Here is a 16,798-nt window from a genome sequence, read left to right as displayed (position 1 = left end):
ACCACTATTGTGTCAGGTGGATTTACTGTATGATGGACCCACCAGACACAATAGTGGTGGTCCCAAGGATGCTCTCTTAACCCATTCTGACCTGAGATCAGATTCATACGAGGTTTCCACTGGACACACGCTGGTCTGACGAACCCATTCTGACCTGAGATCAGATTCTAAAAATGTCAGTCGTTCTTTGATTTTTCAAAAAATAGCAGACCTACAAGCTCGTATCGCGCCACTCGGTGGCGCGATATGAGCTTGTAGATCTGCTATTTTTAAATAGCTAAAGCATAACATGATGCCGACACCAAAATAGGTGCCCGGTCAGAATGTGTTAAAACCCCTGATCTACTCCACAAAGGACAGATCAGAAAGTAAGCCTCTCTTTGCAGGGTGCTACTATTGAGCAGGTGGTCACTATTGCTAATCAATCAATCACAATCCAGGTCTAGTCAGCCGCGGGCGTGTGCACGAAACGAACACGCATGCAACAATTTCATGTCGTATAGATGGGACATTTTGTCAACTTTTTAACATAGCTCCTTTTTTCTAATCAGGAAACACTGATTAGAAGTACATTTCCAGGGTGTGCATAATAACCCCTTATTTCCACTGTAGGGATTATGTACATATCATTTTGGGGGACCATGACATGACATGACATGAAAAAGTCTGAGCGCGACTGATAAAGCAACATACGTTTTTTTCTAAATTTATATTTTTTGTCCCACGATTTTGTAACCCATTTTTCACCCCTGTGTCAATCATCCTGTGATGTGATCCTGGGCTCTACACACCCTCCGCCAACCTAGGGAGAGCAACGGACTTAACTCATGCTTCCTTCATGCTTGAGTGTCCAAGTTGCTCCTTTACACCTGACAGGGGGGAGTTTCCCTGGTTGGACGTAGCGCGTGGAAGGAGCACGTTATTCCAACCAGTTCCTTTCCCCTCCATCAGGCGTCCCGGCTGGCCAGGGGGAGGCAGTTTAGAGACCAGGATTACTGCATGTTTTTGTGAGGGTACCTACCCTAGGGGACACGGGGAGAACATGCAAACTCCACACAGAAAGGCTCGTTTTTTTAAACAAGATGAAATACACGCAAGGGGAAGGAAATCTAAATGTGGCTGCAGCTCTCAGGAGCGGAAGCATGAAATCAACATGGACTGCAATGTCGTGTCCTAATTTATCTTTTAATGACCCGTTTTACACCTTTAATCCAGCCTTTATTCCCCTGAGTAATTTATAAGTCAACAAATTAATGCTCATTGACGTGGAAAATGTGAGAAGGGAAAAGAAGGTGGTGTGGGGGGAATGGAATGGTAATAATACAGTATAGGATTGCTCTCATTTGACATAATAAACTGTTTCTTACACAGCGTGTAGCGGGCGGAAATTCTGTCATGGTTTATTAAATACCGGGGATATAAAAGAGCACAGCAAAGCTATTTCAGCTGGAAGAGCAAAGACGAAGACAAAGTTTAGGTACCAAGCAGCCACTTTGTCAAGTGTAAGAATTAGCATAGTGGGTTGCTTGTGTTGTCACATTTTCATGGGGGACTGACAGTGTTGCGCTGTTACTCTGGAGGCTTAACATGAAAGCAGCACACAGATCAAAGAAAACAATGTCTGCCATGCATACTAAGAATGGGTTGGCAACATATAGAAGAAGATGCCTTACTGTACATTTATTTATTTTTGCTTCATAAAAAACTGCAAGATCGTTATCAATAATATGCAGTATAGCCTCTGGATTTTTAGTCTGTGCGCTGGGGGAAACTAATCAGGCCGTAATTACAAGATATAGTACGTAATAGGCTCTATGCACAGCAGCTATATTGTAAAGAAATGTCTCTTCCCCCGGGTTCAAATGGATGTTAACCAAGCATCCCTGTCATTCATCCCCCTCTGTGGGGAACACTGCGATTGATGCACATGAAGGAAATGAAGGACAAAGCATTCCACCAGGAAAGTAGAGGCCCTTTCTCTTGGAGATGCCATGTCTCCCACGTTTACAGCAAATCGTACGCATTGGTCTTTTAATTCTTATTGTGATCAAAGATAGAATTTTAAACCATCCCTCCTCTTGCCCATCTTCAAAACATAATTCATCATTCTCACATAGAGCGTGTTCATCAGAGACACAAACATATATAATATCGGCATGGGCCCCCCTCCCCCCCCGCTTCCCCACAACTAAATGTTTATTTTTAATTATTTCACACTAAACCCAAGCGTTTAGGTTCTAAGCACTTATTTGTAACACTTTTTAAACGTGTCACATTGTTTAGATTATAAATAGAAGAGCATGTTTAAATGCCATGATTGCACTGACTGAGTCATCTGGTACTCCTTAAAGGAGAATTCCATACTAAAAGGCTTTCTTACCTTTCTTTGTAGTTGTTACGTCCCCACCAAAGAGGTCCAGGTGTTATTTTGTGCAAAAGCTCCTTATTGGCTATTTCCCCTACCATAAGCCCTAAATGAATTGCATTGAATTGAATGGGAATTGAATGGGGCTATGGGGTGTTGTGCTAATTCGCTTATTTCCATCGCTCAAAATTATAATTTCTTTGTATATATCCTCTCTTCATAATGTAAATAATATCCCAAGCGGCACACTTTACTACTTCTTTCGATGGAAATAAGTGAACTAGCATAACACCCCATAGCCCCATTCAATTCCCATTCAATGCAATGCAATTCATTGAGGGCTTATGGTAGGGAAAATAGCCAATAAGGAGTTTTTGCACAAAAAAACACCTGGACCTCTTTGGTGGGGATGTAACAACTACAAATAAAGATAAGAAAGCATTCTAGCATGGAATTCTCCTTTAAACCAGGCTAGTCGCTTTGGTGAATTTCTGATCAGTGTTATTATATGTCACAAACAACTACGATGAAATCCTGACACTCTTTGATGTTGTGGACAACATCATGCATAACTAAATCCAGGACATGTGCGCAGTGTTAATGCAGACAGACACTAGTTCTGTCCGCCTCGGCAGGTTCTGTGTTCTGTCGCTGGGTCGGCGGCAGGTTTTAACGGCATGGTGGTGGTTTTCATTGTGAACAAGTAGCCTAAGCAGAGTACAGTACGAGTACTGTATGCATACCCTACCATACGACACATTGTGAGCTTGTACTGTAGATCTGCTATTTTCAGGATATTTGTTTAAATTTGAAAACTTGAAATGGCACATTCTGCATAGTGAGTATACTTTCTACTTTTGGTACTTTAAGCATATTTTTAATTCCGGACTTGTAACTGAGTACTTCTATATTGCAGTATTGATACTTTTACTTAAGTAAGACATTTGAGTACCACTGTGCTTAACCCATTCTGAACGGGCACCCATTTTGGTGTCAGCATCATGTTATGCTTTAGCTATTGAAAAATAGCAGATCTACAAGCTCATATCGCGCCACCGAGTGGCGCGATACGAGCTTGTAGGTCTGCTATTTTTGAAAAATCGAAGAACGACTGACATTTTTAGAATCTGATCTCAGGTCAGAATGGGTTCATCAGACCAGTGTGTGTCCGGCGGAAACCTCGTATGAATCTGATCTCAGGTCAGAATGGGTTAAACAGCAGAGCCACATTGTTACTGGATACTTGCTGCACTACCGCTGTGCATTCACCTCTGAGGGTGACTGCCCTTCCACTTACAGTACAGCTATCACATTAGCATTCTAGGCGGGTAAGAATATGGTTTGACCCCAAAAAATTGTAACAAAAGGTTTCTCAACTTTCTTTTGTAGTATTAGGTGTCCTTAATAACATACTAAAAGTTCACCAAAGTTTGACCACCCGAAAGGTGTTATTTTCAAGATGGCCGCCGCCAGTTCTTAAAATACCATTACTCCTCCATTATTCATCCTAGAAAGATAATTTTGGTGTCTAACCCTATGTTTTGGTTATCTAGGAATGCAATTAGCATATATAAATTATATATAAAAGTACAATGATATATTAAAGCAATTGTTTATAAGGTTATAACAGTGTAATAGGACATTTCCCATTTCTATAATGCCGTACTGCCCAGGATTGGTGAATTCATCACCTATACACAATTCACATTCTGTTGAAGCTTTCAGGAGATTTATTTTGATACCATAACAATAAGGAATATATTCATTATTACTGGGTGGTACTGTCATGTGACATTTGTAAAAGCATGGCTGCCAAGTGATAGACTGCATGGGAATATTACACAAATCATGGAATAAATTTACAGAGAAATGTCTGCATTGTTTGTAAAGGTGTCTGGTAATAATAATAATAATCAAAATAAGTCCCCTATAGGGTAGTGGTTCCCAAACTGTGGGCCGGGACAAACATTGTGAAAATAGGCAATCTATAAAAGCTCACAACGCTGAGTGTCTTTGCAGCAAACACACTCAGTCAGTAGAACCAAATGGCCACTTGTCTGGTCTATGGGGAAGATGGACTCCTCAGTGGGGATACAGTGGAGAGAAATGGCCCCTCATGGGCCTAGAGACTAGAGAGGTGTGTAAGTCAGTACAGAGCTATCACACATGTATCTTGGTATATAGGCAGGTGGTTTAGTGTCGCACGGATATAGGGTTCAGTTATGCTTGTCACAGACATCTTCTTATTCCCGAGACTGTGTGTGTAAAATTAATTTCACATTTACTTTGTCTTTGGTACTGCTGGCAATAACCTTGAACCCTGGGCTCCAGTCTCGGTCTCCCCATAGAATCCCAATCTAACCTCCCTCCACGCTGTGTCCCTGCTGCTATCCAACACATTTCTTTCTGCATATAGACCTAATGGTCAGACTGCATGTTTGAGGGGTGCTAGGCCCTCCAATGCATGTCTTTTTAAGTCATGTGGCAGCCAAGACTATGGACTTTAATGTTTGTTTAGGGTACTAAATGACAATGTAGGATGACATGTGGCCGATATAAATACAGTGGGCGCCCCTCATTTCGTGATTTTTGCATTTTTGTACTAGCTGTTCTAGAGAGAGGAGAGGACATTCTGCGCCGTAATGATCAGTCACTGGGGGCCCCCAGTAATATTAATGGTCAGCCACCAACCAGACGCCGACTCTCCTGTGAGCCAGTCCGACATAGGGACACCCCTGTCTGCCTGACAAACCATCATGCACCACGTGGAGGTCATAACCACCACTATGTGGGTCTCACCCTCCTGTATACCTATGCCCACTCTAAGGGCCTAGCTCAAAGCCAGCAGGAGGTCCATTTCGGACCAGCATACATACATGGTGGTCTTATAACCACCATCAGTGGAGACTGTCCTCACTACCTATGCTAACTCAAGAGGTCCTATCTCGGGAGTAAGAGCCAGCATGGTCCACATGGGACCAGTGGGACTAGTGAGCCAGGCGACATAGGAACACTCCTCCCAGCCTAAGCTAAACCCCAATTCCTTAGTTTCTGCCTCCTCCACACTCCGTTCTCCAGCATGCCATGACTTAGAAATCGTTTGAATCCCAAATGCTAATTTGCTTTTGGAGGGGTTGAGAACGAGGAGAGTGCAGGCTCCCTAAGCCACTCGGAGTGAGATATGGCAAAGATGAAAATATCTTTCGTGTATCGTTTGCAGAACTGTCTTTGTTGAAATGTGTGGCGTATCATTTCTCCTCCTCTACATGACAATCCTCTGAGCTCCGGAATGGTCCAACAATCCAACTGTGTGACATGTCATGATTGCTGTTACTTCAAAACGATGCAGGTCTATTCCCCCCTCCTGGACATGAAGAATGTATACTTGAATATTGGAATGTGGCTATTGCAGGTAGAACTACCACCACAGGGACAGACAAGCCCCAATCTCTCAAGCTCTCCATAGCTTTAATGGGACATGTATGAGCCACCTCAGACATGCATAGAGGAGAAGACCATGAGGGTCTTCTTTACTTTGCTCTGCTGTGCTCCAAGTCCCCAGGGAGAAATCCAGTGACCCCCACTCCCCATACTCCCCTGTACCCACCTGAGGGGAACCCTAGGCCCACTAAACTCTAGACCGGACCTTTACCTTACCCTTTACCTTCTCACCCAACCCCACCTATCATATGCCCCTCTGCTTCCGGTAGAGACGTAGGTTCTGACTACTCTGCACTAAGAGTAAATAGAGCGTCGCAGTCCCGCCCCCTCGAGAGACCCGGAAAATAAATCACCGTTCATTTTCCTCATAGACTTTACAGAAAGTATTTATTTAAAGACGGTTACGCCGCGGACAAAGCCAACTCTTGTGACAAATCATGACAATAAACACAATGTTTTGGGCCAAACAAAGAATTAGAAAGTAGAAATACTTGTTGTTTTTCTTCTTTGTAATTATTTGTTTGGTCCAAAATATTGTGTTTGTTGTCATGATTTGTCACGACAAGAGTTGGCTTTGTATGACGCTTATAAGGTCTTTAAATAAATACGTTTCGAAATGTCTATGGGAAAAATGCATTGGGAATTATTTCCTGGGCCTGGCGTCGTCATGAAAGGGGGCGGGACTGCGACGCTCTATAATGCAAGAAATTTGTTTTGGGTGGGGTGTATAATGATGAATTATTTACAGTAGTTTGAGCCACATTTTATCCACCGAGCTATCCAAAATGTTTCAATATTGCAATCATGTAGGCTATCTATCAACTGACAATATTCTCTGCCACAACATTCTGAATTACTGAAAATTGTGACTATTAGTTTTGTTGTGTTTTGAGGATATCTTGAAACCTTATTCCAAAAAATATATAAATATTCAGACATTTATTAAATATTTAGTTTAGTTAACTTGAAACTGGTGACTATTTCAGAGGGTTTTAACAGAGTCACAAACACAATATTGGATTTCACAATTATCTAATTGTATCTCTGCAATTTGGACAAGTTCAATGGACTCCTAGACCCCAAAAACATCCCATTGACCAGATTTTTCCTCCCGGTGAAATATTTTCTTTTCTGCCCAAAACGTGCATTTTATACGTGTGGTGGGGGGTGTAACGGGTGTAATATTATTATTATTTCTGGTATTGTTGTTTTATGGTTATGGTTGGTGAAATATATTCTATATACTGGAGCTGTTGCCCCCGCAACCCGACTACGGATAAGCGGTTGAAGATGGATGGATGTATCTATTGAGCCATTTGTATTAAGGACAACACTTTTGTACCAACTACATTTATATCTGAAGTACAAGTAAAAGCATTTTCAACTTTTTGAGTGAGGTTTCCTGTACATTTTATGTTATGCGTACCCTTTACCCCTAGACTAATTGGTGCGTAACAGCAGTCAACAGGCAGTGTAGCCTTCATGCATGCGTGTGCAGGAAGTTGAAAGTAGGCTACCATAGCGTTAAGAAGACGTCCTCCTGGACAGTTCCTGCCTTGTCTTGTATGCTTTCTCTGGTAGATGTGTGTGTGTGTGTGTGTGTGTGTGTGTGTGTGTGTGTGTGTGTGTGTGTGTGTGTGTGTGTGTGTGTGTGTGTGTGTGTGTGTGTGTGTGTGTGTGTGTGTGTGTGAGGGGGACCACCTCACCTGACGGGGCTGTTCCTGCCGTCGGGGTCACGAGCGGTCACGGCGCCCACTTCGGTCCCCAGGGGAGCGTTTTCGTAAACATCGAAGATGTAGTAATCCATCGTGTAGACGGGCGGTTCGTCTACGTCGCCCACTGTGATTTTCAGGCTGGCCGTGTCTTTGAACGCTCCCAGATAGGTGAAGCGAGGGTCTACGTGCATGTTTGTACCCTCGATGTGGAGCATGTAGGTCTTCTTCCTCTCAAAGTTCAGTTTCTGTCGAGGAATGGCATGCAGTCAATCAGTATAGTTTGAGCAGACCTTTGGTTGTTTTGAGGTTGTTTTGCAATGCAAGAGTGCAAAGTGGGGTTAAAGGAGAATTCCATACTAAAAGGCTTTCTTACCTTTCTTTGTAGTTGTTACGTCCCCACCAAAGAGGTCCAGGTGTTATTTTGTGCAAAAGCTCCTGATTGGCTATTTCCCCTACCATAAGCCCTCAATGAATTGCATTGAATTGAATGGGAATTGAATGGGGCTAAGGGGTGTTGTGCTAATTCGCTTATTTCCATCGCTCAAAATTATAATTTCTTTGTATACATCCTCTCTTCATAATGTAAATAATATCCCAAGCGGCACACTTTACTACTTCTTTCGATGGAAATAAGTGAACTAGCATAACACACAGGGAAAATAGCCAATAAGGAGTTTTTGCACAAAAAAACACCTGGACCTCTTTGGTGGGGACGTAACAACTACAAATAAAGGTAAGAAAGATAAGAAAGCATTCTAGCATGGAATTCTCCTTTAAGGACATTGGGTACTGCATTACTCCAAGCGAACATGAGCACTCCCCATCCCTGTGTCCTACAAGTATCAAAATTGACCTTCTTAACCCATTCTGACCTGAGATCAGATTCATAACGAGGTTTCCGCCGGACACACGCTGGTCTGACGAACCCATTCTGACCTGAGATCAGATTCTAAAAATGTCAGTCGTTCTTCGATTTTTCAAAAAATAGCAGACCTACAAGCTCGTATCGCGCCACTCGGTGGCGCGATATGAGCTTGTAGATCTGCTATTTTTAAATAGCTAAAGCACGACATGATGCTGACACCAAAATGGGTGCCCGTTCAGAATGGGTTAAGTTCTTATACCTGAACCCAAGTCATCCCCAACATCAGGTTTCAACCAGGATAGACTAAGTTGATTAAGTTTACAAAAAAAACACTTACATTCCTGACTTTTTCTGAGATAAAAAACTCACACTGTACTGTATTCTGTACTGTACTCGTACTGTACTGTACTGTACTGTACTGTACTGTACTGTACTGTACTGTACTGTACTGTACTGTACTGTACTGTACTGTACTGTACTGTACTGTACTGTACTGTACTGTACTGTACTGTACTGTACTGTACTGTACTGTAGACATACATGGGACGTCACGGTCCCAGGCTAAACTGCAGGGGATCTCGGAGCAGCAGAGGGCCCCAGAGACAAGGCGTGCAGGCCCGCCGGTGTGCGGACACGCCCTGGCGGCTGTCAACCACTGCCCCAGCTATGGGATACGCCCTGGCGGCTGTCAACCACTGCCCCAGCTATGGGATACGCCCTGGCGGCTGTCAACCACTGCCCCAGCTATGGGATACGCCCTGGCGGCTGTCAACCACTGCCCCAGCTATGGGATACGCCCTGGCGGCTGTCAACCACTGCCCCAGCTATGGGATACGCCCTGGCGGCTGTCAACCACTGCCCCAGCTATGGGAAAACAGCAGGGGAGACAGACCTGTTTACTCTGGTCAGCATGCCTGCCTAGGAGAGGGAAACTCTGACTTAAAACCTACGGCCTGAGGACCTCTAGTCACTGTCCCAGCTTTCTTGGCCATGGCAGATGAACCTTGGGCTTAAAGGGTGGGGCCAGTATTGCGCACACTGCACTCCACTTAAAAGCTCCATTGCGCATGCAGGCCTGAAGGCTGCATTGGAAAAAGAAAAATCAGCAAGATTGGATTCACCAACTGAAAAAGGTAAAAAAAAAGAAAAGAAAAAAAGGACCCAAACACTAATGAAATAAGATGCCTACATGGCTCCTAGACAAAAATGTCAGGCAATGAATGCTTTGTACTTTAGAGAGAATGGCTTCCCGCCAAAGGAACAGTTTAATTACCTTCTTCAGGCTGATGATTCCCTCTCCGGTGTCCCTGTCTGTGATTATAGAAAATGTGTTGGCGCCCTCCGAGTTGATGATGCTGTACTTGATGTCGGCGTTGACGCCCACGTCCTCATCATTAGCTTTGATTTTCCCCACCGGTTTCCCCTCTTGTGCTGATTCTGGGACGTAAAGCTGGTAATTTTCTGTGGAAGAACATTGAAGTGAAGTGTTCGAGTGATGCTGATTTTAAAAAGAGCATTTCAAACCACCCAGCCTGGCAGTGAAAGCAACCGTCCACAAGAGAGTCTTAATGGTTGTTTAGTGTTATATTATGCATCATGAAACAGCAATTTAAATATATGTTCTTACTTTTTGTACAGAATGTTCCAATTAAAAAGCAAACGTTTCGGTCCTCAGACCTTCGTCAGTGCTATGAGGTCTGAGGACCCAAACGTTTGCTTTTTAATTGCACCCTGAGCACAGAGCACCATGAGCACAGCATGATAAAATAAAATATAGTCTCAGTCTAAGGAGTTTTACTTATTTTTCTATACGGTGAGCGAGTCTTTTCCAGTCAAAGTTTTCCTTATGTTTTTGAGACCACCGCTACCGTAGTTAAGTTTGAAGAGAGAAAAAAAGGACGAAGAAAGGCGCAACAGTTTTCTCAGTGCTTCACTGGCATTAGCTGAAAATAGTATTTGGAAATAAGTGTCCAGCTGATGGCATCAGTGTGTGGGAAAGATTTAACTTAACAAGATGAATGGTGCAAAGCGTTCCACAGTACGGGTAGTATGCCTGAAGTTATGAATTTAGCCAAATGCCTCCATAGCTTTTACTGACTGATCGAGCAATTGATACAGGCTAATTAAGCATTTTAGACCCTGTTAACCTCTGTTCCCTTAGGGAAAAATATGCCACAATTCTGAAATTGACATTAACCCATTCTGACCGGGCACCCATTTTGGTGTCGGCATCATGTCATGCTTTAGCTATTGAAAAATAGCAGACCTACAAGCTCATATCGCGCCACCGAGTGGCGCGATACGATCTTGTAGGTCTGCTATTTTTGAAAAAAATCGAAGAAAAATCTTGTAGGTCTGCTATTTTTGAAAAAAATCGAAGAAAAATCTGATCTCAGGTCAGAATGGGTTAATCAGACCCAGTGTGTGTCCAGTGGAAACCTCGTATGAATCTGATCTCAGGTCAGAATGGGTTAAATACTAAACTGGATTTGATAGCACTCAAATGGAGTCTATAAAACACTGAGCCACATAATCATTCAGAAAAAGTTGATGGTTTCAGTAATAGTTTTCACTGTGGCACAAAGTGAACAATTCATAGCTATGAGTGACTGGAATTGATTATAGGTACTTTCAGAGACAAGCTACCATGAATTCATAATTACATAGTTGCATGTATTATTAACCCATTCTGACCTGAGATCAGATTCATACGAGGTTTCCACTGGACACACACTGGTCTGATCAACCCATTCTGACCTGAGATCAGATTCTAAAAATGTCAGTCGTTCTTCGATTCTTTTAAAAAATAGCAGGCGCGATACGAGCTTGTAGGTCTGCTATTTTTAAATAGCTAAAGCACGACATGATGCTAACACCAAAATGGGTGCCCGTTCAGAATGGGTTAACACAGATAGACAGTACAGAATGAGGATTTTGGCTTTATAGACGGGAAGTATTCATAATAAATTGCTGGCACAAAATACTGTACATGCTCAGAAAAGCTTCTCAAAACCTGGTTATATCTAATTTTCTTTTCTACCAGCATCTTAATTATTGTGTTATTCACATGACGTCCCAGCTAGGTGTTAATTAGTCTACAACTTCTACCAAGAAAGAAAACCAGCAGCACTGCAGTTGAAAAGCTTTAGTGAGGGAACTTAATTGCTTGTCTCGGCTCAAATGAAAAGTATTCAAACGTTTTCTTAATTTCTTCTCTGAAGATGCAGAGGAGACGCAATTGATGAGAGGATTCTTACAGAATGAATAACGCAAAAAATGCTGGTGTTTTAAATGTGGATACTTTGCAGCTTAATTCTATACAGTTGGCAAAATGAGTAGCTTTATTGACTAGAATTTGACGTGACATTGTTCCAGAATGATAAATAGGCCTATATTGTCACTGTTGGGGCAGAAGAATTGTCTATTATGTCCACTTTTCAGGAAATGGAAAAAATATATAAACATAGGTCCCTCTGTGTCGCCTGACAATGTCATACTACTAAGAAATACGTCAGAGATACAAGGTTTCTGCTTTTGACAGCGACGAAATGAGCTCTTTATCATTTCTATCTCAGGACAGTATACATACTTTGGGGGAACTTGGGGGGGTTGTCGTTGACATCGGACAGTGTGATGTTGATGGTGGTGGAGCCCGATAGTCCTCCCACCTGGCCGGCCATGTCTTTGGCCTGGATGACCACAGCATAGTGCTCCCTAGCCTCCCGGTCCATGTTCGATAAGGCCGTTCTGATGATCCCTGGAAGCGCCATGTTGAGAAGGAAAATGTAACATTACACACTGACAAGCATTTACAAGCCAAATGAGGTACAATCACACATTCAATTTGTTTTAGCAGGTAGGGACAGATCATATGACTTAAAACTTTCAAACTTTTTGCCTCTTACGATAAAAAAAATCACACACGTGTGAACTGAGTGGTGCAATCCCCCCCCCCCCCCCCCCTCTCTCTCTCTCTCGCTCTCTCTCTCTCACTCTCTCTCATTAGAGTCACTACCCCTCTCACTGTTTCACATACTCGTGCTCACACAGACACACACACAAACAGTTACGAGGACATTGCAAGCTGGTTGTAGGAGTGCACCACTCAAAAAAAAAAATTGCCGATTGATCCACAAGCTAATAATAGTTTAGCCTTGGGTGCCAATGTATCAATGTCTAAGCAGATGGGGAGGTGTTTAGTGTCTTTGCTTAAAGGCACTGTGACAGCAGGAGGCTACTGAAGTACATATTTACTTATTATTTGTTTGCCACTGCCTTTCTTTCTTTCTTTCTCTTCTGCACTTTAATCATCTGTTATTTTTTTACTTATTTTGTTTCATGCATTCATTGCAGTCATTGTATTGTCATTGTGTTTCCTTTGCTTGATGTTCTGTGCAAAGCAAATTAATTCCCTTGTTGTTGAAATGTCTGCCTTGTCTGCCCTCTACTACCCAACCCGTGCAGCGTAAAAGATCTTGCAGAGTTCAACAACAATGACAAAGACTGTGTAAAGAAATGGGAACTGTCAACCTAACCACATGCTTCAAAGACACGAAAAGAAGAAGAATCATGTCTTGATTGCCTAGCTGCTAGTGAGGATCCAATATTGTGCTAGGCCCTAGCACAATATGGGATCCTCACTGACAGTTACAGTGTGCATTGTACCAAACAACATCAATGGAAAGGAATGACATCCAGATGTCCCTATTCTATGGGGTGGAGCTGTACAATCTAATCTCTACCACCCGGTTTAATTGCATTGTGCCAAGGACCTAGGTGCTACACTTCCTCTGCCAACCTGGGGAGGGCAGTGGACGGACCTCATGCTGCTTCTATGCATGAGCTTATTTTCATCTGACAGGGGGGAGTTTCCCCGGCCGTCCGACCAGTTCCTTTTCCCTCCATCAAGGGGCCCCGGCTGGCCAGGGGGAGGTAGTTTAGAAATCAGGAGTACTGCATGTTTTTTGTGAGTGTACCTACCCTATAGGGGACACGGGGAGAACATGCAAACTCCACACAGAAAGGCCCTTTCGCCAACCACGACTCGGGTATGAGCACTGATGACGTGGAGTAGAGAACACAGCTTCCCCAGCGGGAATCGAACCCAGGACCTTCTAACTGTGAGGTGACAGCACTACCGACTGTGCCACCGTGTCCCCGTAAAGCATGTTTTGATAGCTCATATGCCTTGTAATGGGATATGTCCAATAACATTAAATGTATATTCAGTGATTTCACTTAATTCAAATATCACTTATTTTTTTGTTTTGTTGTGATAATCCTCCCTACTATAGAGTGTGCTGGCCATATAAGGAGTTCCTCCCTGTCCCCAGTTAACCCCTGGGGGTCAAAAAACCTTAGGTTTCGTTTTTGACTCTCTATCCTGATTGGACGAAAGGCTGGGTCCCACAGCCAAAAACGAAACCTAAGGTTTTTTGAGTGAAATCACTGAATATACCATTAAATGGGATTTTGGCAATCATTTGTGTAACCCGGGTGAAAGAAGGGGGGGTCGTTGTGGCCAAAAGAACAGCCAATGGAGAAGCCTTACCATGAAATGGGGTTTTGGAAGTCATCCTACTGTAAATGTGCCACGTCTCTGCGTACTGTACGTGTGTGCATGCGTACGCGTTTGTACGGTTGTAATGCACGAAACTCGAGAACCGTTTGACCCACCGTTTGACTCACATTCCACACACGCGTTCCACACCCCCACAGGGAGTGCAGTGCCCGGTATCGAGTCGGTCGGACCCACGGTTCTCCAGAACCACCACAAAAGGCTCTGGTCAGGCTCTGCCAGTGGGCCTAATGAGGCCAACTCCTTTCACCTGGGCCAGGCTCTGCCAGTGGGCCTAATGAGGCCGCCTCCTTTCACCTGTGCAATTTCCAGCCTCTGCCTCAGCCAATTGAGGCTCAACCAATCAGGCTCTGTCAGTGGGCCGAATTGATTGCAGAGAATACTTTTCACAGTCAGTTTTTCAGTCTTCAGACACACAGGCACACAGCCACATACACAGATGTCCATGTGGGACACAGGCTGACAGTTAAAACAGGTGCTATGATAATGTATATCATTAGTTTCCCAAGTTGCATTTCCCAAGTAGGCTGGTGGCCGACTGTGACAGGCACGTACAGGTCTAGTTTGTATAACCCGGGGGCGAGCGGGGTTGTAGAGATTGTACAATTCCACGCCATAGAATGGAGACATTTGGATGTATAATTCCTGTCCATTCAGTGGTGATTCATAGTGCATCTGAATACACAGGTCAATCACTCGGGACGCACGTGCAGCATGGCGTGCACAGATAGACACTAGGGGGTGCTAGCCCCCTAGTGCCTGTCAGGGCTGATGTCACTCCTACCTAGTGGTGACGTCATCCCACTCTTTTATAAGGCATTTCGCCAGCACAAGTTCTCCGTCCGATTATCATTTCATTAATAGTCTGTTGAGAATCTAAAACTAAGCCTTGCAACTTAATAACTTAACTTGCCCATTTAGCCAAAGACCTAATCATCCTATTACACCGGCAGGTCAGCACTTTCCGCTCCTGTGACGAAGAAAGCCTCTACCATCCTTACACCCCCTGCCCTTTTGGCAATTATGCTCTTAAAAAAAAAAAAAAACTTTTCTTTTTTTTCTTAATTTGTAGTGTGGTCCATGGTGACATTGATCAAATCTTGATAAAAAACGCTTCTATCTACTATATTATTTAGGCCCCCACAATCTAAAGCTATGTTTCTATGTCAGTGGTTCTTCGATAAATAAATAAAATAGCAGACCTACAAGCTCGTAGCGCGCCACTCGGTGGCGCGCTACGAGCTTGTAGATCTGCTATTTTTCAATAGCTAAAGCACCAAAATGGGTTCCCGCCCCAAAATGTGCTGCACAAGGTGCCCTTTTTTCACTTGAGCACCTGCCCCTCTAAATGTCTGTGCACGCCACTGACGTGCAGATTAGACACACCAACGGACCGACATGCGGTCGAACATGCGTTGCTCCTGTGCTTGCGGTTAGGGTTAGTTTAGGCTGTGAGAATGGATGTTCAGTCAGAGAGAATGGATGTTCAGTCAGAAGTTGAGAGTAATAACTAGGAATTAAAGAGCGAGAGAGCGAGAGAGAGAGATAGAGGGTGATTCTCTGGTTATGTTTGGTGTCATGTCAGACAATTAAGAGGGGGGGGGGGGGGGGACTAAAAACCTTTTTATTATTATCTAATGTAATCCTGGGCGCTACACTTCCTGACTACCTGACCTTTCTAGGCGATCTCATTACACTGCTTTGTGTTTCACTTCATGCTTGCTAATTATTACTGTAACAAACAAGCTGAAATAACAACAGGTTACATAATAATACAAATGGAGGCTACAATGAAGAACTTCATGTCCCCGTCAGGGGCCCTGGCGAGTGGAACCTGTGTGTGTGTGTGTGTGTGTGTGTGTGTGTGTGTGTGTGTGTGTGTGTGTGTGTGTGTGTGTGTGTGTGTGTGTGTGTGTGTGTGTGTGGTGTGGGTGTGGGTGTGTGTGTGTGGTAGAAATGTACAATAGAACTTCACACATTTGTGTCGATGGTAATGGAGCCACTAATGGAGTTGGTGCAGTGGTGAATGCAACTTTCAATTCAATTGGATAATGCAGCTAAACTGTAATGGCCATTCAGAGACACTGTAGTTAGAAGACACATTGTGTGCCGATGTTAAAGAGCAAGAGGCCGTTTCAAAAAGGGACATTGCTAAGTAATATAATGAGCCTTGTGATGGTCAGAAACAGCACAATGCAGCTTGAAATAATTTATTTACAGTATGTAAAAAAAAAAGTTTTACCTGGTAGACCAAGTAAACCATTCTCTACAGTACATACAGGTTTTCTTTTAGTCTGTCTGTCTGTCTGTCTGTCTGTCTGTCTGTCTGTCTGTCTGTCTGTCTGTCTGTCTGTCTGTCTGTCTGTCTGTCTGTCTGTCTGTCTGTCTGTCTGTCTGTCTGTCTGTCTGTCTGTCTGTCTGTCTGTCTGTCTGTCTGTCTGTCTGTCTGTCTGTCTGTCTGTCTGTCTGTCTGTCTGTCTGTCTGTCTGTCTGTCTGTCTGTCTGTCTGTCTGTCTGTCTGTCTGTCTGTCTGTCTGTCTGTCTGTCTGTCTGTCTGTCTGTCTGTCTGTCTGTCTGTCTGTCTGTCTGTCTGTCTGTCTGTCTGTCTGTCTGTCTGTCTGTCTGTCTGTCTGTCTGTCTGTCTGTCTGTCTGTCTGTCTGTCTGTCTGTCTGTCTGTCTGTCTGTCTGTCTGTCTGTCTGTCTGTCTGTCTGTCTGTCTGTCTGTCTGTCTGTCTGTCTGTCTGTCTGTCTGTCTGTCTGTCTGTCTGTCTGTCTGTCTGTCTGTCTGTCTGTCTGTCTGTCTGTCTGTCTGTCTGTCTGTCTGTCTGTCTGT

General features: G+C 43.6%; 1 protein-coding gene across 1 annotated transcript in view; it reads right to left on the bottom strand.

The window, feature by feature from the left end:
• LOC310867695 (cadherin-18-like) overlaps positions 1 to 16,798 on the bottom strand; it is a gene marked incomplete at both ends in the record, with an annotated part of 792,291 nt that overhangs the window by 81,103 nt on the left and 694,390 nt on the right. The window contains 3 exon segments of the mRNA XM_083777814.1: positions 7,513 to 7,766; positions 9,660 to 9,847; positions 11,976 to 12,143. Of these exon segments, the coding sequence (XP_083633940.1) occupies positions 7,513 to 7,766; positions 9,660 to 9,847; positions 11,976 to 12,143 (610 nt within the window).

Source organism: Protomyctophum parallelum (genome assembly GCF_964188405.1).
Source record: "Protomyctophum parallelum genome assembly, chromosome: 12".
Lineage (NCBI taxonomy): Eukaryota > Metazoa > Chordata > Actinopteri > Myctophiformes > Myctophidae > Protomyctophum > Protomyctophum parallelum.
The sequence above is the reverse complement of the archived record's forward strand: the minus strand, read 5'-3'. Positions and strand labels throughout refer to the sequence as shown.